The sequence below is a fragment of the Malaclemys terrapin genome, chromosome 19, assembly GCF_027887155.1.
Source record: "Malaclemys terrapin pileata isolate rMalTer1 chromosome 19, rMalTer1.hap1, whole genome shotgun sequence".
In the NCBI taxonomy this organism is placed as follows: Eukaryota; Metazoa; Chordata; order Testudines; family Emydidae; genus Malaclemys; species Malaclemys terrapin.
In genome coordinates this window covers 21,710,121-21,730,192 of record NC_071523.1, presented here as the reverse complement: position 1 = coordinate 21,730,192, position 20,072 = coordinate 21,710,121, and the positions used below count along the sequence as shown (strand labels likewise).

The following is a 20,072-nucleotide window of genomic DNA, read 5'->3' as shown; positions in this document are numbered from 1 at the left end:
ACTAAGGAGCGTGTCTGGGCTCTGCCGGGGCTCTGGGGTGGGCCTGTGGTGTCAGATCTCACCTGGGGCCCGGGGTCCTCGCTCTGCGGGGCTCTCTCAGAGGCCCGCAAAAAGAAGAACAGGAGTACTTGTGGCACCTTAGAGACTAACAAATTTATTAGAGCATAAGCTTTCGTGGACTACAGCCCACTTCTTCGGATGCATATAGAATGGAACATATATTGAGGAGATATATATACACACATACAGAGAGCATAAACAGGTGGGAGTTGTCTTACTAACTCTGAGAGGCCAATTAATTAAGAGAAAAAAAAAAAAAAAAAAAAAAAAAAAACTTTTGAAGTGATAATCAAGCTAGCCGAGTACAGACAGTGTGATAAGAAGTGTGAGAATACTTACAAGGGGAGATAGTCAACGTTTGTAATGGCTCAGCCATTCCCAGTCCTTATTCAAACCGGAGTTAATTGTGTCTAGTTTGCATATCAATTCTAGCTCTGCAGTCTCTCTTTGGAGTCTGTTTTTGAAGTTTTTCTGTTGTAATATAGCCACCCGCAGGTCTGTCACTGAATGACCAGACAGGTTAAAGTGTTCTCCCACTGGTTTTTGAGTATTTTGATTCCTGATGTCAGATTTGTGTCCATTAATTCTTTTGCGTAGAGACTGTCCGGTTTGGCCAATGTACATGGCAGAGGGGCATTGCTGGCACATGATGGCATAGATCACATTGGTAGATGTGCAGGTGAACGAGCCCCTGATGGTAAAACTTCAAAAACAGACTCCAAAGAGAGACTGCAGAGCTAGAATTGATATGCAAACTAGACACAATTAACTCCGGTTTGAATAAGGACTGGGAATGGCTGAGCCATTACAAACGTTGACTATCTCCCCTTGTAAGTATTCTCACACTTCTTATCACACTGTCTGTACTCGGCTAGCTTGATTATCACTTCAAAAGTTTTTTTTTTTTTTTTTTTTTTTTTCTCTTAATTAATTGGCCTCTCAGAGTTAGTAAGACAACTCCCACCTGTTTATGCTCTCTGTATGTGTGTATATATATCTCCTCAATATATGTTCCATTCTATATGCATCCGAAGAAGTGGGCTGTAGTCCACGAAAGCTTATGCTCTAATAAATTTGTTAGTCTCTAAGGTGCCACAAGTACTCCTGTTCTTCTTTTTGCGGATACAGACTAACACGGCTGTTACTCTGAAACTTCTCAGAGGCCCGTGTCCAAGGCTGGCTAGGCACAGAGGCCTGAGCAAGCCCAGCAACGGGGGTGCTGATCTGTGGGCATGGAATGGCCGGGGCGAGCGTCTAGGCAGCTGCAGGCCAGCCGCGTCCCTGCTCCATAACCAGGGTAGCTCCCAGCACAGGCTCCCCTCCTGATGCTGCCGGCCAGCGGGGCTCGTCCCTGGGGAGAGGCCCCCTCTGGGAATCTGGCTTTGCTTACGGGGGCATGTTTCTCCCCCCGCAGCACAGCCCCTGAGGGCTGGGGCGGGGCTGCTGCTCCCTGCCACAGCCACCACCCCCTCTGCTCTCCGGATGACTGGCGGTGGGAATAGGCCCTGGCACGCCAGGAGGCCGTGACGTACTAGCAGAGCAGGCTGCCCATGGCAAGAATCCAGGCGCTCCCAAGCCTGTAGCCTTGTCTCTGTCTAGCCACATGGGAGACAGTGACGCAGGTATCAGGAGGGCAGAGGGCTGCAGAGCTCAGCAGGGCACAGGCCCCAGACTCACGTGAACTTTCTCTCTGTGTCCCTGCAGCAGCCCCGCGGGAGCCACTCTGGGGGCAGCACTGATGGGGGGCGAGGGGATTGGGCTGGGGGTGAAACCAGATGGCCCTGCTTCTACCCTCGAGTCCCAGAGGAACCTGCAGAGCTCCAGCGGTGAGGGGGAGGGGGTGCTGCTGCGTAAGGGGCAGACGTGTCCACACTCTCCAGCAGCTGGGTGAGCGCCCTGGCTGTTAATTAGTGAAGCCTCCAGCCCAGGGGCGTGAAATCACCCACATCTTACAGCTGGGGATGCTGAGCCCTGGGGGGGCGGAGGCAGGGGAGTGCCCCGTGTAGGCCCTGAGCCCATGTGCCCATGTCCCAGCCCCCTGCTGTAACCACCAAAGCACACTCCTCCCAGAGCTTACACAGAGCCCCGGAGTCCTGGCTCCCACTCCGAACCACTGGGCCGCGCTGAGGCCCTGGCTGTGGGGCACAGCTGGGCTTTGGCTTTGCTGCAGGGGGAGGCGGTTCCTGCTGCCCCTATCTGGCTGGTCCCACAAGGGCTGGCCCAGCCCTTAGCACCCTGTGCAGCATCTCCATGGCAATGGCTATTGTGAGGCACCTGCTGGGGAGTGAAAGGCTGAATTCCAAGGGCTGGTTAGTTGCTGGAGGGGCGGTCTAGGCATTGCGATGGGGCCTGGCCTCCGGGGGCATCGCTTGTGGGGGGAGCTGCTCCACAAGGATTCCCGGCCATTGTGCTGGGCTGCATTCAGGGCTGCCAAGCTGCTCTGTGGACAGAAAGGAGAATCGTTAAAGGCCTCAGCAAGAGAGACGTGCTAGCCGACGTTTCCTATCCCTCTGCTGGGTATGTTGGTGCAGGTACGTCCATGCACCAGCCCCGCTGGCTGTGCCCCCAGAGAGCAGGCCAAGTATTCACCTCTGGCTGGAGAGTTTCAGGAGGGCTCCCTGAGCACTGGGGAACTGGCACTCCTGAGAAGATGCTGGGAGGCAGACTGGCCCAGGGGGAGGGCACTGGCTAGGGATGCAGGAGGCTTGGGGTCTGTTCCCAACTCTGCCAGTGGCCTTGGGCAAGTCACTTTCCCTTTTCCTCTCCCCCTTCTGTTCAGAGTGTAAGCCCTTCGGGGCCAGACTGTTCCTCGCCATGCACCGTACCCAGCACGGGGCCCTGACCTGGCTGCTGCCAGAATGCACCCAATGAATAATAGGGGTAAGTCGGGACCTTTGAGTGCTTCAGAAAGGTTCACTCTCTTCCAGCAGCCAGGCTGGCTCAGGGAGCGGGAACGGTTGAGTCCTGGGCTCTGCTTGGTGCAGCTCAGAGAACGGGGTGGGAGGGTGAGCGGGAGCCTCTGGTGGGGCCCAGCTCTCTGCACTTGCCGTGCTGGCGTCTGGAAGTTAATGCCCCCGTACGTGGGCTCGGGGTGTCCTGCAGAGCAGGGTGAGTGACTGGAGGTGAGGGAGGGCAGGGTGGGTTTCACGTCTGACTTCCCTTCCCTCGTAGAAAAAGGTCAGTGCTTAGTGAGTTCAGGGTGACTCCCCAGTGCCCAGGGGTGCCACAGCTGGAATAATGTCTCCCCAGCCTGGCATCCCATGGACCCTACTGTACTCCCAGCACGCGGAGGCAGTGTGCTGACTGGAGGGAGAGCGGTTCCTGGGGAAAGCTGGGTGCCGCAACGGGGGGCAAGGGTGGGGGCTGGGACCCTGCACAGCAGAGAGAGAAATGGGTCCTTGGGAGAGGAGCTGGACGAGCTCTGCTCCAGCGTGGGGCTCCACCTAACTCTGCCGGGTGAGGTCTGCGAGCCGAAAGGGAGAGTTCACGTGAAGGTGCTGGTGGCTCCCACTGGCTTTGCACATTTGCATTATACAATTCAGGGTTTGCTTTCCAAGGGCCCCAGGAGCTGGGTGAGCCCTGTGCTGGGTAGGGCTGAGGGTCTGGCTGCTGGGGGCAGGGGTATGCTGGTATGCGGCTTCCTTCTGGCTGTGGTGTATTGATGTGGTCTCCAGTACCACCTGTGGGGACTTCCCATACAGATCCCATTGTGTAACGACCACGGGGAGCGGAGTGTTAGCAGTGGCAGTGCTTTGGTGATCAGCGTCATTGTGTGATGCGTTTGTTGAGCAGCTAAATCAAACTGCAAAGAGGGGCTGAAGGGGGAATGCCCAGCACCTACCAGGCGCAGAGAGGGTGCAGGTGACATAGTTTTGTCAAAAATCCGTTACCTCTACCCCATAGATTTTTATTTCTCTGGCATCTTCCCCATATTAAAATTCAGCTGGTTGTCCTTTACTAACTCAATCCTAGAAAGCCCAGGAACGAGAGCTGATGGTCGCCACGTGTGTCTGTCTAACTCTGCGCTCCCCTCTGCCAAGGTGTTGCTAAAAGGAGCTGGGGGTGCATTAGCCGTGAGGAGACCATGGCCTGAATCCAATGGACATGCAAGTCCTTGCTCCCATAACCAACCCCTCACTAATGACTGGGGGCTCCAGGTCAGTTGGACGAATGGACTGTGCAAAGGTGAGTACAAGCATCACAAGACGGGCTCCGTTGGCGTTTTCCCTTCTCGGGTTGGTTCGAGGTACTTGGCTGTGTGCTGGGATCTATACCCGGGGGTGCCCAGTGAGCTCCCTGCAGCCGCTTGTTCAGCCCTTCTGCATGGCGGAGCGAGAGCATCAGTCGGTGTGCAGGGTTCAGTCAGGCTGGAACCGCTTCCTTCGGGCCGTGCGCCTGCAGCCGGTTCGGAGCAGGGCTGCAGGGTGTAGAGCGCCCCAGGACATCACCAGCTTTGTGCTTCCCACAGGGTCAGGGCCAGTGCGAAGTGAGGCGACCTCAACTTCCTCCGGCGAAATTGCTCCCCTTAGGGTCGTTGGTGAGGCTGTCAGTTCTCTGGGGCATGAATACGCCAGGTGTATGTACACAGAGGCCATGAACCGAGGAGTAACCAGATCCCACTCAGTGGAGTCGAGGACCCGGTGCCACATTCAGACTGCAGAGCGAACCAGACACTTGCCGTGCATGCGAATGTGCTGCGGGTTAATCCATAGTATGCAGATGAGTGTGTCAGAAACCCGATGCTCTCCTCGGAGGAGGTGTAGCTTTGCGGGAGCCTGGGAGGCTTCAGTTCCAGCTGTGAGTGCAGGCTGACGGGGTGAGCGGGAGGGAAGAGCTGGAGCAGCGGAGGGGGTAGGGGAGAGAGACAGACACCCCCACATGCAGCGAGAGTACCGTCCCTCGGCTGTGCTGTGGGCCTGGCAATTGAAGCCTGTCCGGGCAAACAAGGAAGAGCAGATGGAGAGCATGTTGCAAATCTTACTCATTTCAAACCCAAGAGGTGCCTCACCTGCTTAGTCACCGTTCTGTCATGGCTGAGATTGCACCCAGCCCTCCCGGAGAGATGAGTCAGTGGGGTTTGCGCCGAGGACACAGGCTGTCTGGCTCGCTCGGGGGACTGTGGGGAAGTCTCCGGCTCGGGAAGAGACAGGCGGCCCTGTGGGGTGGTCGCTGCTGGCTGAGCTGAAGGTGCTGCCTTTGTTGTTGTCTGCTGTGGCCAGAGGTGAGTCTGGAGCCGGAGGATTAGTGGTTTGTCTTTCCATGGGTCCTGAGTCCGCCTGGGCAAAGGATACTCGGTCGCTTCTGCTGCTCGGGCCATGGGCCACTGGCATTAGGTTTCCTCGTTGCTGTGAGCTTTAAAAATTCAACAAGGAGCTGGAGCTGCTGCTGCCTCATTCCCCCTGCTTCCGCCAGGCAGGGTTGGGCTTGCCTCTGTGTTTCAGAGGACTTTGACTTGCCGGATCTGTGCTCTCCACCCTCTTGGCTGGAGGTGACACCTGTGTGCGCCCATCACCTCCTCTGTGTCTGGCCCCCTGCAGACATCCGAGCTGCCCTCAGACTCACATTCACTTCCTACAGCAGGCCGTCCCCCTCCCTGGCTCCTTTCCATCTCAGTGGAGATGTTCGATGCTGCAAATACGGCGTGTTCCCTGGCCACCAAACTGTCAGCCGGTCAACTGTGGCTTCCTAGCTGCTCGCTGGGCTGACTCCCCTTGACTCTAATGACCCCAGCCAGATGCCTGGCCTGGCTCTTGGTGCCATCCTGGAGCATGGAGATTGTGTTGTGTTGGGAACTTGGCAGCAGCTGCAGGCGCAGCCCAGGTCTCACATCTGGCAGACAGATTTTTTTTTTTGTCCACTCTGAGAACCAGATGGCTGCATGGCAGAGAGCCTGGCTGGGTCTGGGGGACTTTGGATTGTGGAAAGTCGTGGCAGGGGTGAGGGGAAGGCACAGATCTACAATGGCTAACCTACTTCCTAGGGCTGCACCTGGGCTTTGAACTGGGGATGGAAGAGGGGAGTTAAATAAGGAGAAGCTTCTGCCAGTCTCTGCTCTGAGCATTCATGAATGAAGCTGCCGTGGGCAGGGGGTGCTGTGGGGATGGTCTCCTTTTGACAGAATGTTTAAATGACTTCCCTAGGGGCACACAAGATATTTGTAGCAGAGACAGGAATATCACCCAGGAGTCCTGTGCTTTCTCCATGTCCAGGTTTCCTCTTGCTACTGCAAACCCCCAGTGCTTCCCTGAGTAGGCTACAGGGGCAGGAGATCCCTGGGCATGCACACCTCTGTGTGTGTGTAAAAAACCCTGTGTGTATCACCAGGTGACCTCCAGGTGAGCTGTGTGTGTATGGGTGTGTGCATCAGCACCCGGTGTAACACTGTGTGTATGGGGAGGTAACTTCAGAGGGGCCCTGGTGTGCACATTCACAAGCCAGTGACCCTGGCATCAGATTAGGACTAAGGTAAATGGTGGTACTTTCCCAGGCTCTGCCCACTATCCAAGATCCACCCATTCATGATGCCAAAATCATGTAGATCTTCACTGTGTAGATCTTACAGTGATTGTCCTTTCTTGCTTCAATCAGCGGAGAAAGAGTTAACAATGTTGACATTAGAATAGCCATCATTAGTCTTCAGAGTGAACACGGAGGCAAACAGGCAGTTCTCATAGCAGGCTTTCTGTAGATATGGCTGGGTCAGTTTGCATTCAGTTCACATTTTGAAGGTTTTCTACACAACCGTGAGGGCTTGAGTCTGCATTTTTAATTAATGAAATGTTATATTCTGAAGTATAAAATGCAGCCACCGGATCAGCAGCCCAGCTGGGCCTCTGTGCTTGTGGTTTCCATTGTGCTGATGTGCTCACAACTCAGCCCCGCACCAGACAGCATGTGATGAGCTCCTGAGACAAGTCCTTTGCAAAGTTTCAGTATAAGCACAGAACTGTTCAGTAAGGAAGAGCTGCCGAAACCTTATTGCTTTGAATATGTAGGGACCCGGAGTGGGAGCTCTGTTTGCACCTAAGTTCTGTATTGCATGCCGTTGACTGACTAGCACTGGCCTAGCTTATTTCCTTTCCAGCCTGCCTCCTAGGGACCAAGTCCTGGTCTACACACAGCTTTTGCTTCAACTTAACGGTTTCCTCCCCCAACTGGTGCAAGCGCCGTGTGCAGACCATCCCAGAGGGGTGTTTGCATGCAGCACCTCCTGCTGGGAGCTGCGCTTGTGGCTCTTGGCTCCGATGCTTCTGAGATGTCCTAGATTCCAAGGCCAGAAGGGACCATTGTGACCCTCTAGTCTGACCTCCTGGCCAGCACCGCCAGAGACCTGCCCCAACGCAATTCCTAGAGCAGATCATTTAGAAAAACATCCAGTCTTGAGTTAAAAATGGCTGGTGATGGGGAATCCACCATGGCCCTTGGTGTTCCACTGATTAATTGCTCTCACTGGTAAAAAAAAAATTGCACCTTATTTCCAATCTGAATGTGTCTAGTTTTAACCTCCAGCCACTGGGCTGTGTTAGAGCTTCTCTGCTAGATTGAAGAGCCCATTATCACATGTCTGTTTCCCAGAGGAGACAGGTATAGACTGTGATCAAAGTCACCCCTCTACCCTCTCTTTGTTAAGCGACATAGATGGAGTTTCTTGAGTCTGTCACTGCCAGACAAGGTTTGTAATCCTCTAATCAGTCTGGTGGCTTTTCTCTGACCCCTCTCCAATTTATCAACATCTTTCTTGAATTGTGAGTCCCAGACCTGGATTCACTATTCCAGCAGTGTCGCACCAGTGCCAAGTACAGAGTAAAATAACCTCTCTCCTCCTACTTGAGATTCCCGTTTCTGCAGCCCAGGATCACATTAGCTCTTTTGGCCAGAGCCTCACATTGGAAGCTCTTGTTCAGTTGATTATCCCTCCTCCCCAATCTTTTCAGAGTCGCTGCTTCCCAGGATAGAGTCCCCCATCCTGGAAGTCTGGCCTGCATTCGGTGTTCTACATGCACACGTTTACATTGAGCTGTGTGGCTTTCGGGTGGACTCAGCTGGAACACGTACTTGTGTTGAACATTTGGTTGCAGGCCCCTGTTCTGTGATCTTTCTCTGGCTTTAGCATCGGAGACCTGCCTATGGCTCAGAGTTGGTCCCCACAGTGTGTAGCTTGGTTTTTTTATCTGAAACTACCAGGACTGAGTGACTCGCAGTCTGACTCTGGGGCCATTGACTTCAGGCTGTGGGTGCACCTGGGAGCGAGGGCGCATGTGGTCGCTGGAGTTATCCTGGAGAGGCGGTGCTGTGCATGGGAGCCGGCAGCGCAGGTGTGCTTGCAAGGGAGGAGGCCCTTGGCCGCAGAGACTGTCTGACTGGCTTGTCTCAGGAGATGTGCAGAGCTGCTCGGGTAGTCTCTCACCAGTCAGGTGAGCTCCTGCGTGGTGGTGGCTGGGAGGGGCTAGACGAGCTGTGCTCAGAGATCCTGCTGCGCTGCCTGCCCCTGAGAGAGGAGACATGCCCCACCCCAGAGCCCCTGTGTGGCGTCGGGAACCAGGCCCGTGTGCTGCGGGACCACTCACCCTGGCTCAGCCTCTGGATCGGTGGGCTAGTGGGTGCAGGGCAGAGCTCTGCACCCCCCCCCACCTCCCTCCTTAGACCTGTTGCTCTCTGGAGGTGGCAGCGCCTCTTGGGGTGGATCTGCACCCTGCAGTGGTGGGCGTTGTGGCATCATGGGGTGGTCACAGGCCCAGGAGTGGTGCCCAGAACCCCTCTGAGCCTGTCATTGGTGCGTGTCCCTGTGTCCCTTTGCTATGAGCCCATCGTCACTGGCGTGCAGTGAATGCAGGGCCCTGGGTTTGACCCCAGTGGGACTGAGTGCACTGCAGGGAGCTCCTGCGAGCTGCCTGCACTGACCTCCGAGGACAGCCTAGTGCTCTCTCCTCGGTGACTGCACAGCTCGGGAAACCCTCCCCAGAACCGAGCGCCACCCTGGTGCGCTGACGGGGGGTGGGGAGCAGGGGAGCAGATTGGAGCCGTCTGGGAAGGCTCAGGCTACACCCGTGGGAGTGCAGGCCAGGAGAGCTGGTTCTCCAGCCCCACTCAGCAAGGGCTGCCTGCCACCGGCTGAGCCCGGGAAAGGTTCTGAGCTTTGGAAGAGCCTGGAAAGGAGAACATGCGGGAACAGATGTTAATGCTGGAGGAAGAGACTTCAGGGAGTCGAATCATACCCCAGACCAGCTCAGCACCGTTCCCCTCTGGCCTAGCCTGGGGGAGACAGCTCTTGGCCTGGCGCTGCTCGATATGGCTCCACCCTCACCCCAACCTGGGGAAGACTGCTGCTGGCTTGGCCCAGCTCCATGTGGCTCCGTGCCCAGCCTGGGGTACCGGCTGGCCCAGCTCAGCATGGCCTCCCGCTCAGCCCAACCCTGAGGAAGCCTCCTGGCATGGCCTAGTTTGGCCCTTAGGAAGGCAGCTCCCAGCAGAGAGCAGGGGGCAGCGCTCTCTGGACTGGCCAGCACTGAGTCACACGCCCAGATGGTCCAGGAAGCCTCACCCTAGGGGATGCTCCTGGCACGCTGTTGTGCCACAGAAGGGAGCGGACAGGATGCACCAGCCTCTGGATTCGTTTCTCCGGGATGGGACAGTGAAAGCACCTCATCCCTGATGTCAGTGGGAGGATGGGGGGTGGGGTGGGAACCTATGGGATGGGAAGGAGGACAGGAAGTGGGGGAGGGGCTGGAGGAGTGTGAGGTGGACTCTTCCCCTTCCTCACTGCATAGACCCAGAGGCCCCCTCTGCTTCTCCCCGGGGAGTCCTGTCTCAGGAAGGTGGGACTGAGCATTCCTGCAAGCCTGCGTGTTCCCAAGGATCATACGTGTCCTCTGTCTGGCCCTGCCTGGGCCTGCTTCCCTCCGTGTATCACCAAGCTGGGGTAGACACCTTCTCCAGCTGTCATGACGGGAGCCCCGCACGAGCGGCTCTGAGACCAAAAACATCCTGAGTGGCCATGAAGTTAGGCAGCCTCCACCTCTGACTGCCTGACTCCTCTCCCCCAGATGTCCAATCTGCATGTTGTAGTGAAGAATGGTGAAAATCCTGCAGCTCTCTTGTGAATTCTGGTGAAATGAAAGCTGGTGGCACTCGGGGGCTCCTCCGAGGAGCTCGGGGTGGGGGAGGGGAGCAAGCTGGTTGTGATGGGGCCCTCCTGGCTGGGCGGGTAACCAGGCTGCAGGGGCTCAGATCAGGGGTCCCTCCGCTGGAGGCACAGCGCTGGCCGTAGCCGCAGGCAGTGCTTAATTTGTAACGAGCGGTCGGTGCCAGGGCTCATAACGAATGCAGCAAGCCTGGAGGTGCTGGGGCTTAGCCCTGCCAAGCCCTGGCGCAAACGAAGCACTGGCTGCATGTCTCGGACCTGGAACCCAGCCCTGAGGGTGACCCCTGGCCCTGTTGGAGCGCAGGCCCCCGGCCCAGTCTCTCCCTCCACCGGATTCTCTTCTGAGCAGCTCTCTGGGATATACCAGCATGCCAGGGGTTAACTCCATGGGCACAGGGTGCTGCTGGGTCCCCCAGCCCTGAGCACAGCCCCTTGCAGCCTGCCTGCCTCCCTACACCGGGCTCTCTGGCAGTGCCCGGGGCGGGAGGGGCTTGGGGGGTCACCAGCCATGTCCTACGCCTGTTGCTGCTGTCTGGACTGAGCAGGGATTGCGCGGACAGCCTGACCTTGCCTGCAGACGTGAGTTTTGTGCGAATCGCCTCCCTTGGCTGCAGCCGCTGAGGCTGTTAATGCAGCTGCTGGCAGGAAGAGGGAGCTCGGCACTATGAGCCCGTCGCCCAGCACGCAGGCCTGAGTCCCGCTGCATTGTGGGATGCCCTGGCATGCAATGCCTGCGCGCTGCTGGGGCTGTCAAGGCTGTGGCCAGTGGAGGAGAGCCTGTTCCTGCCGTTCTGCTCCCTGTGCGGGGCCAGGGAGAGAGCAATAGAGATGTCGGGCTGGCTTGTCTCTGCTGAATGGGGTGACAGTAGGGCTGGGCCAGTCCTGACTAGGGGCTAGGGGGTGCTTCCCCAAGGAGGGCTGGGCGCCCGCTGGACAGCCCCTGGCAGGAGGGTCCTTGCACAGAGGAGTCTCTGGGTCTGAGCCCAGGTGCATGTTAAGCATGTTAGGTGCCATCTGCTGGGCTCAGGAGCAGAGTGGGGCGGCGTGTGTGTGTGGGGGGGACTGCAGTGACTCCTGGAGCTCAGGGAAAACCTCTGCTCCGAAGCTGATAGGCAAGCGAGCGCTGGCCCCGAGGGTCCCGGACTGCGCGGCATGTTCAGGCCTCAGCTGTGTTTAAAAATAACCCCTCTCGCTGTGACGTGTAGTGACCCAAAGGAGGCTTGGGCCCAGCGCACAATCGGAGGAAATGGATCGGCTCGCAAGCATTGTTTCGCTGCAGACACTTGTTTCCTTAGTCCTGCTATGGGGACACCGATATTTCAAACACAAAGCAGCTTCCATAGCGAGCCGGCCGCTGCTTCTGCATGCCGGGCGTTTGGGATACAATAGCTTTCGGCCCAGGAAAGCTAGGCTGGCGATCTAGGGCTTGGTCCGGCCGGCAGCGCGGGGGGTGCCTGGCCCAGCAGCTGGGAGCGCTCTCCTGCCCTGGCCGTGAGTATGGTGGGGCGGGTAGCAGGAGTGTGCTGAGCAGGAGGCAGGGAGGGGGGCTGGGGTCTATGCCGAGGGGTGAGATGGGTAGCACAGGAGTGCGGTGGGTCAGCACGTCTTTTCCCAGCAAGGGTCCGTCTGCCTCCCGAGTCCCGTCCTCTGATCACATGTCTCCTCCCCCGGGGAGTGTCTCCAAGCAGGGACACAGCCGTGGGGATGGCTCCTTGGTCTCACGCTCCAGCGCTGAGCGAGAGCAGAAACCAGGCACCGTCGCTTCCTAGCCCAGTGGCTACAGGAGGCAGTAGCCTCTGCAGAGGGACAGCCCATGCCCTGCTCCTCTGTCTGTCTCCCTGTCTCAGGCTCAGAGCCCTGGGGACATCCCGGGCCTTTGCTTGGTGTCGTATGGCCGGGCAGTTTCTAACGGCTCGAGAGATCTGACTGTGCGGGAGAGAAAAGTTCCCTTTGTCTGTGGCCCCTGCTGGCCTGTGCCCTGATCTCCCACGCTGGCTGCAGGTGCCTGGCCTGGCCTGGCTCAGCCCGACCTGAACTGCCCTTGGGGGAGGCTTTGTGTGAGCGTAGGCTGCAGGGGCAGACAGAGCTGAGACGACTAACTGTGGATGCCCAGAAAGCTCCTGTAGCTTGATGTAACTGGGCCTCCTGAGCGTCCCCTCGGGCCATGCTACAGGCAGCCGGCCTCAGTTTCCCCCTTGGACTTCACCCAGGCTTTTGTGGTCAAAAATACCTGTCCTTGGGGGCTGGGTTGATTAATATAAAATAAACCCCAAACCTAACTCCAAATCCCAGAACCAGGTCCGTCCAACAGCCCACCCCAAACAAGGTGTCTCTCGGGGCCCTTCCAGCTTTGGCAGGCCACTCCCAGGCCCTGCCTGGCTGGCGTCTATCCTACCTCCCAGGAGACTCGGCTGGCGCTGGCTTTCTCCCTGCACACGCCCCCTTCACTGCAGCTTCCTGACGAGCTTTGTAGGGAAATCACCTGAGCTCTCCCAGGGGTGGCTCCTAGTACCCAGGGCTGGCTGGCCCCAGGCAAGTGATGCTCCTTCCCTTGGAGTGATGGTAGGTGCCCGTCAGAGGGTCCTTTGGGCCCCACGTCATTGCCAGGCCCGGGCGCTGGGCCGCCTGTCCCAGCACCATCTCTGTGGGTTAGAACCGCTTCCGGGCTGTGCCTGGCGGCCCTGCCCCGGGCATGGGGAGTAGCTGGAGCACAGTGGCTTTCTGGTCATGGCCTGGGCCCGTAAGGGGGTGACATGGGAGGTAAGCTGGAGGGGGTGTGTGGCTGGCTCTCTGCCTGCCAGGGAAATCCCGGTGGCTGGATCCGCTGGCACTGCAGCTCCCTTTACTGCAGGTCTCTGGCTCACCCTGCACCTCCGGCCGCTGGCTCTGTAGCGGGTCAGGGCTCTGCCCAATGGCCTCTCTCCTCTCGCAGGTATGTCACCATGCCGAGTGCCAGCAGCTGAACCACAGCAATCCCTTAAACTTGTGTGAGGCCTGTGACCGCAAGTTCCACGGCACCATGCACTTCGACGGGCACATCCGCTTCGACCTGCCACCCCAAGGTGAGAGCTGGGGACAGCGGGGGCTGGGGCCTGGTGAACATGACCCTCCTCCCATGCGGGGCACTGCCAGCGATGGTGCTCCCGCCTCAGTGAGCCCCGTCCCTTGGGCTTCTCCTCCCCGCTGTGGGGATTTGCCCTGTTCTCATCCCGGGGGCCTGTTCCCAAGGGCTCAGCCTCCCCAAATCCTCCCCTCTGGAGCCCCCCCCCATGCCAGATGCCCCTTAGCAGGGCATCTCGCCAGTAGAGCACTAGGCAGGCAGGGGAACGGATCCTCATGGATGGCGCGGCCTGTCAGCGGAGGGAGCAGTGATGGGCCTGTTGGCAGAGGGGTTTGCTGCCACCGGAGGCTGCAGGAGAGGCTTCCCCAGGTGGCTGCAAAGGCCCCAGTCTCCCGGCCCTCGAGCTGCTGGGCAGAGGTGCTGAGCCTTGATCTGTGCCCAGGGCCTGATGGGGCTCGGTCTCCTGGGTGACTCGTCCGTCTTTCCTGGTTGCAGGTTCCATTCTGGCCCGGAACGTATCCACGCGCTCATGCCCCCCACGCACCAGCCCTGCCTCTGACATGGAGGAGGAGGACGAAGGGCTAGTGGATGGGAGAGGGTGAGTATGTTCATGTGAAGAGCTAGGGGAGGTGCTTCCATCTCCTTGGCAGCAGACAAGATGGGTCCCGGGGGAGCGGGGCCTGGGGGCAGCGGGACGCCGGGGCCCAGGGGGCAGCGGGACGCCGGGGCAGCGGGTTCCTGGGGCAGCGGGTTCCTAGGGCAGTGGGATGCCAGGGCCCAGGGGGCAGTGGGTTCCTAGGGCAGCGGGACGCCAGGGCCCAGGGGGCAGCGGGTTCCTGGGGCAGCGGGTTCCTAGGGCAGCGGGACGCCAGGGCCCAGGGGGCAGCGGGACGCCGGGGCAGCGGGTTCCTAGGGCAGCGGGATGCCAGGGCCCAGGGGGCAGTGGGTTCCTAGGGCAGCGGGACGCCAGGGCCCAGGGGGCAGCGGGACGCCGGGGCAGCGGGTTCCTAGGGCAGCGGGACGCCAGGGCCCAGGGGGCAGCGGGTTCCTGGGGCAGCGGGTTCCTAGGGCAGCGGGACGCCAGGGCCCAGGGGGCAGCGGGTTCCTAGGGCAGCGGGACGCCAGGGCCCAGGGGACAGTGGGTTCCTGGGGCAGCATGTTCCTAGGGCAGCGGGACGCCAGGGCCCAGGGGGCAGCGGGTTCCTAGGGCAGCGGGACGCCAGGGCCCAGGGGGCAGCGGGACACCGGGGCAGTGGGTTCCTAGGGCAGCGGGACGCTGGGGTCCAGGGGGCAGCGGGTTCCTAGGGCAGCGGGACGCCAGGGGGCAGCGGGACGCCGGGGCAGCGGGTTCCTAGGGCAGCGGGACGCTGGGGTCCAGGGGACAGCTGCACTTAACAATCAAGACACACGGTCTAAGGCTGCAGAGTATGTTCTGGGTGCACCGATGCCACTCCAGGGCCGGGGGCTTGTCTGAAAGACTGAACGAACCACTGTAGAGCGCTGGCTTGCTCTGTGCAGGGGGTCGCTCAGCACCCGGGTCCCGGCGTTTGGTGGGAGATAGGGCTCTCTGACCGCCATCGCTCTTGCCAGGCCCAGGCTCTGTGTGCCAGGCGATCCCTGTAACCGTGTGTTTGTGCCATGCAGGGACAAGAAGAGCTCGGCGCTGAAGCTCCCCAAGAAGAAAGCCCGGCGCAGACACACGGATGTAAGGAGCCCAGCATCGTCTCTTGCCTTGTGCCTCACGGGGCCCTGGTAGCTGGCTCTGGGCATGGAACCAGAGCCTTGGAGCAAGTGTCTTGTGCTGGGACTGGGGGGCCTCGCTTGGCTGCTGCCCAGTGCCGTTTGGGATGCCGTGAGGTCCGGCGCTCAGCAGCTCTGGTTTGAAGGGTAGCAGAGGAGCCTAGCCTGCCCGCTGCAGTGCTCAGTCTGTCTGTCCCAGCTCCTCACAGAGGCCAGAGTGTGGGTGACCCCACCAGTGACAGGCCCCATCCCCAATTCAAGCGAGGAATCCATCCCCAGCTTCCTGCTGGAGCGGCTCTCGCTGCGTAGCTCGGCCTGTGCCAACCGTGCTGTCTGCAGGGTGCGGGCGAGCGGGACCCCCCCTGGGGTGGGTTCCCAGCCAGCTCTGGCACGGCTGTGCAAGGAGACAGGCCGGGACTTAGGAGGGGGCCAGGGAGTTGCCCAGATTCGGGGGGTTGATGGTCAGGCAGGTGGAAGTCGGGGGCGCCGACCCTGCAGGGTGTAGGGCTGCTTGGGCAATGGCTGGGCTAACTCCTGCCCCCTCCTGCAGGACCCCAGTAAAGAGTGCTTCACCCTGAAGTTCGACTTGAACGTGGACATAGAAACGGAGATCGTCCCGGCCATGAAGAAGAAGTCCCTGGGGTGAGTCGTGGCCGCCTAGCTAGACACTGGCTGGGACTCTGGGGTGTGACTCCAGGGGCCGTGTGGAGACCCGGGGTCCCGGCATGGTCAGCTGTGAACTCTAACCCCGATCTGGGAGCTGATGTGCCCTTGGCACTGCCCAGTGCTCCTCGCCTCCCCCAAGCTCCCTGCATGCTTTGGCCCCTTGCCCTGGCTTCCCTGGGCTCAGGCGGATGCTGCTGACTAGTGAGCACATAGGTGCCCTGCCAGGGGCCGCTGGCTCACCCTGCACTGAAGCACTGGAGGGGCCCCAGGACCGGCACTGCCCATCGTGGTGCTTTGCTGGGGGGTGTCCTGGAGCTGCATCAGGGACTTGTCACCCACTGTGCTTGTCTGGGGTGCCCAGGAGGCTGGTGAGTTTGACTCTGCCTCGCACTCGTGGAGAAACCTGCTCCATGCCCCCTTCTGTTCCCCACGGGCGTCACCTCTCAGAGCCATCTCCACAGCCCCTCTCCCGGGAGCAGTGATGGGTTACCCTGCCAGCTTCTCCTCCCATGTGTCCGTGGCTCTCGCCAGCTGCCGAGGCCGAGTAGCTGCTGGCCAGAGCCGGGAGCGGTGCCCGCCCCAGCCACCAGCTAAGCGTGTTTGGCCCAGGCCTGCTCGCGGGCAGGTTGCTTTGGGGAGAGCGTCGCAGAGCTCCCAAGCCAGCAGGGTGGCAAGTGGCGGCAGCAGCAGGAGCCCTGTACGTGTCCCCAGCGCTGCCCGCCAAGCTCCTGCCCAGCACAGTGTGCCCGGCCAGCGTTCCTGTTCTGAATGGGCGCGGGACCCTCTTCCCTGAGCCCAGCCCCTGGCAGGGAGGAACTTGTGCCGACGTCTCTTTCTCCGCTCCCCAGGGAGGTGCTGCTGCCGGTGTTCGAGAGGAAAGGCATCGAGCTGGCGAAGGTGGATATTTATCTGGATCAGTCCAACACGCCTCTGTCACTCAGCTTCGAAGCGTACCGCTTTGGGGGACACTACCTGAGGGTGAAAGGTGCGTCCCGTCCGGCCCCACGTGTCCCATGGCTCGGCGGGAGCGGGGATGCCCCCAGTGCAGAGCCCACGTGCTGCAGGAAGTGGCTCTGGGGGGATGTTCAGCTGCTGCCCTCTAGGCTCTAGGTCCGTAGTGTCCTGGGCTGCATAGGGAATGGGGTATGGGACCTTCCCCTCTCGGGACGCACGTGCCCATTCAGCCCAGGTCGGGGTTGGCATGGTTCAAATCCAGCTTCTGCCCAGGGAGCGAGAGAAGGACTCAGTGTGCTGATCTCTCTTGGGCCAGCACGGGCAGCCTTTCCAGCCTGCAGGGTGGGGGTGGCTGAGTTTGTGCCTGGGGGAGGGGGCCAGGCCTCGCTCAAAGTGGCTCCCAGCTGCACGTCCCATTCCATATCCCCTGGGGGGAGCCGGGGGAGGAAGGCAGGGCCCCATGTTATTCCTGCAGTGTCTAGCAGGGGTCACCATCTGAGCAGTGCAGCAGCGTCCGCACCTGGAGAGGATGAAGCCCCCCTCGGGTGCACATGTGTGGCAGCGAGGGCGAGGCTGAGCTGTGCCTGGCGGGCTCCTGTCGGCGGTGTGGGCAGTTGGGTCGGGGCTGGGCATGTTGGCTTCAGGCTAGCGGACCTGGGACAGACCTGGGCTTCCTCCAGCCCTGGGGAGGTAGGAGTGTCTGCCACACCCAGCCATGCTGGAGATCCGCTGGGACTGGGCAGCCATTGCAGTCTGCAGAGCTGTGTGCCCAGGGTGTGCGCGTCTGGCCCGTCCCACGGACGCTGGGTGAGTCATGCTGCCCTTGGGCCAGGAGCCACGGGGCTCGCGCCGCTACCCATAGCAATCGCTTGGGTGCTGAGGCTAGTGCCCGTCGGCTGACCCCCTGCCCTGTGCTCCCTCACAGCCAAACCCGGCGATGAGCTCAAGGTGGAGCAGGCCGTGAAAGACTTCAAATCGCTGAGTCTGCCCATCATGCGGTCCTCAGGCTCTGCCTCCACCTTCCTCTTCACTCCCACCGGGGAGAGACCGGACCAGCCGCCCTTCCGCCGGGAGAGCATGGACATCCTGGTGAGTTGGGAGGGAATGCCAGCGTGGCACCCGGGCGGCGGCGGGGCTGGGGGCTCAGCAGAGCTGTTGGGACCTGGGGACGATGGGGAGGTGACTATGGTGGCCCCATACCAAGCATTTTGCTGAGACAAATCCGTCCGATGTAGTGAGCAGCGGGCAGCTGAATTCTAGGAGCTGACGCTGCAGGCAGTGCTCACCTCTCTGTGGACAATGTGGCTTCTCTGTAGAGCAGTTTGGTTCTTGCTGTGAAACACCGGAGTGGCCCAGCCCGCAGCTCGGAGAGGCGGGTGCTCGGCAGGTCATCGTGGTGGACCCTCTGTGTCCCCATTCCCCCCTGGGGCCCGGGGTGCTGTCTCCTCTCTGTCGAACCTTGAGCACTGTAGCTGGGTCTCAGGGATCTCTCTCTCCCTATCAGGGAGCAAACCGATAAGATCAAGATAGAGCCAATAAATGGAGCTGTTGATGGGCAATTGTTTGTTTGGCAAGCAAAGGTTTCAGCTTATCCAAAGCCCTCTGCCTGATAAGGGGAATCTCAGTCAACAAACAGTACCCCATCCAGCAATCAGCAGCATTTGTCCCCGCCTGCCTGGCCCCCGGGGCTGCATGTGGACTGGGGAGAGCTGCCCCTGCCCGGCACAGGGAAAGGCCCAGGGTTCCAGGTGGAGCTGGGCAGGAAATGGTTCTCCCCTCCCGGAAGAATTTGAGATTTCAGAAAAGGTTCCCATTGCGAATCGGGATGGAACGTGAGAATGGCGGGGAGCCGAACGTGGCTGTGGCTTCTGTCAGTGGAAATAGTTTACTAGGGGTTTGACCTTTTTCATTTTTTTGAACACTTTAAAAATACTGAATGAACTTGCATTTCGAAACGGGACGTCAGTTTGAACCGAAAACCAGAACTTTTCATTTTGAAAACATAGGAACGGGATGTTTCAGCAATTTCAAAACATTGTCAACGCATCAAACCCAGCCCTATCCAGGAAAATCAGCTTTTTCTGGTGAAAAACTTGTTGAAAAACTCCCGCCCAGCTGTAATTCTAGGTGTGTGCTGCTCAGGGACCACTTACCTGGGCTCACACCTGCTCAGGTGGATCTGCCATGTCTGCTCAGGCTGGCTGATGTTCCCGTGGATCAGCGCATGGTTTCCAGGGTGCAGACACCTCCATAATATTGGCTTGTTTTCCAGCCATTAACAGACTCCTACTGCATCTGTGCCTACTGAGCCCTGAAATGCGGCTGCCTCTGGGCTGGGATACAGCAGTAACACTATGCAAGAGATTCCTGCTGGGGCAGGATAATTTCTCCAGCCATGGGTTAGGGTTAGGGTTTGGGTTAGGGTTTGTGTGAGGTGCTTGGGACTTCTGCTAGGAATATGGGGTAGAGCTGGGCTGGAACAGCTTCCTCTCCCTGCAGCCCCGAGAGGCAAGTGCCCAAGCTACTGCCAGAGTTACAGTCTCAGGAGGAACCAGGCTGCTGAGCGGAGGGTCTGCTGAGAGGAGCTGTGGGGCCTGGGGCAAGCGCCTGCACCTGTTCCCCCTGCGGTGTCTGGGGCGCTGCTGGGGAGCGGCTGAGGGGGGGCCAGTGGGAGTGCCAGCGGGGGTTCCCAAGTCCCGAGGGTGAGGGCAGGCCTAGGAGTGGGGCGGGTGGAACAGCAAGAGCTGGGGCACTGGGCAGCGAGGAGCCAGCCCAGCTCAGCCGTGGCATTAACCCAGGCCTGGGGTTTCCCCCTCAGCCTGCTGGCGTTTGCCAACCGAGGAGGAAGCGTATGTCTGCGGCCACATCCCCCAAGATGCTGCAGCTGGGCTGGGCTCTGCCTGCTGGCTCGCCTGGGGCCCATGCGTGTCGGAAAGGGGCCCGTGCAGCACCGTGTGGTGGTGGTGCTGTGGCACACGACAGTCCAGGCCAGCGCCCCATTAGTCAGTGGGTCTTCCCAGCACAGCCTCCATGTGGGAAGTGCCTGGGAGGGCTCAGGGGAGAGTCGGATGAGATGGGGGTGGGGACCCAGTCCCAGCCATTCTTCCTGGCCACACTGAGACCTGTGTGTGTGATTTCTGCCAGGTGTGAGTGTGACTCGGTGACAGGGACATGTCTGCCTGGACTCTGTGTGCCAGCCCAGCCGGCTGTGTGCCTGGTGTCCCCTGGGGCATGGGGGTTCAGGCCTCTGGGGCAGCCCCCACGCTGGCTCTCCCAGTCTCTGCCCAAAGCAAACCCCCCTGGCTAGTGCCACCTCCTCTGGGAAGCTCCTCCCCCCACTCCCCAGCCAGCATGCACCTGGGAGCAGCGATAGGTGCATGCTGGCTGGGGAGTGGGGGAGGAGCCATGAGTGACAGGAATGGGATGCAGGCTGAAGGGGCTATGGAGAAG

General features: G+C 59.8%; 1 protein-coding gene across 5 annotated transcripts in view; it reads left to right on the top strand.

The window, feature by feature from the left end:
* The window catches only part of PLEKHG5 (pleckstrin homology and RhoGEF domain containing G5), a 113,732-nt gene that overhangs the window by 72,112 nt on the left and 21,548 nt on the right, over nt 1-20,072 (top strand). For 4 of the 5 annotated variants that reach the window (XM_054009492.1, XM_054009490.1, XM_054009494.1 and 1 more), the window contains 6 exons: nt 13,134-13,263; nt 13,758-13,860; nt 14,907-14,967; nt 15,553-15,644; nt 16,517-16,653; nt 17,548-17,711. In XM_054009492.1, coding sequence (XP_053865467.1) covers nt 13,134-13,263; nt 13,758-13,860; nt 14,907-14,967; nt 15,553-15,644; nt 16,517-16,653; nt 17,548-17,711 — 687 coding nt within the window. Of the gene's footprint in view, nt 1-4,704; nt 5,282-13,133; nt 13,264-13,757; nt 13,861-14,906; nt 14,968-15,552; nt 15,645-16,516; nt 16,654-17,547; nt 17,712-20,072 lie in introns of those variants that run through there. The other variant, XM_054009493.1, reaches the window with a different exon arrangement.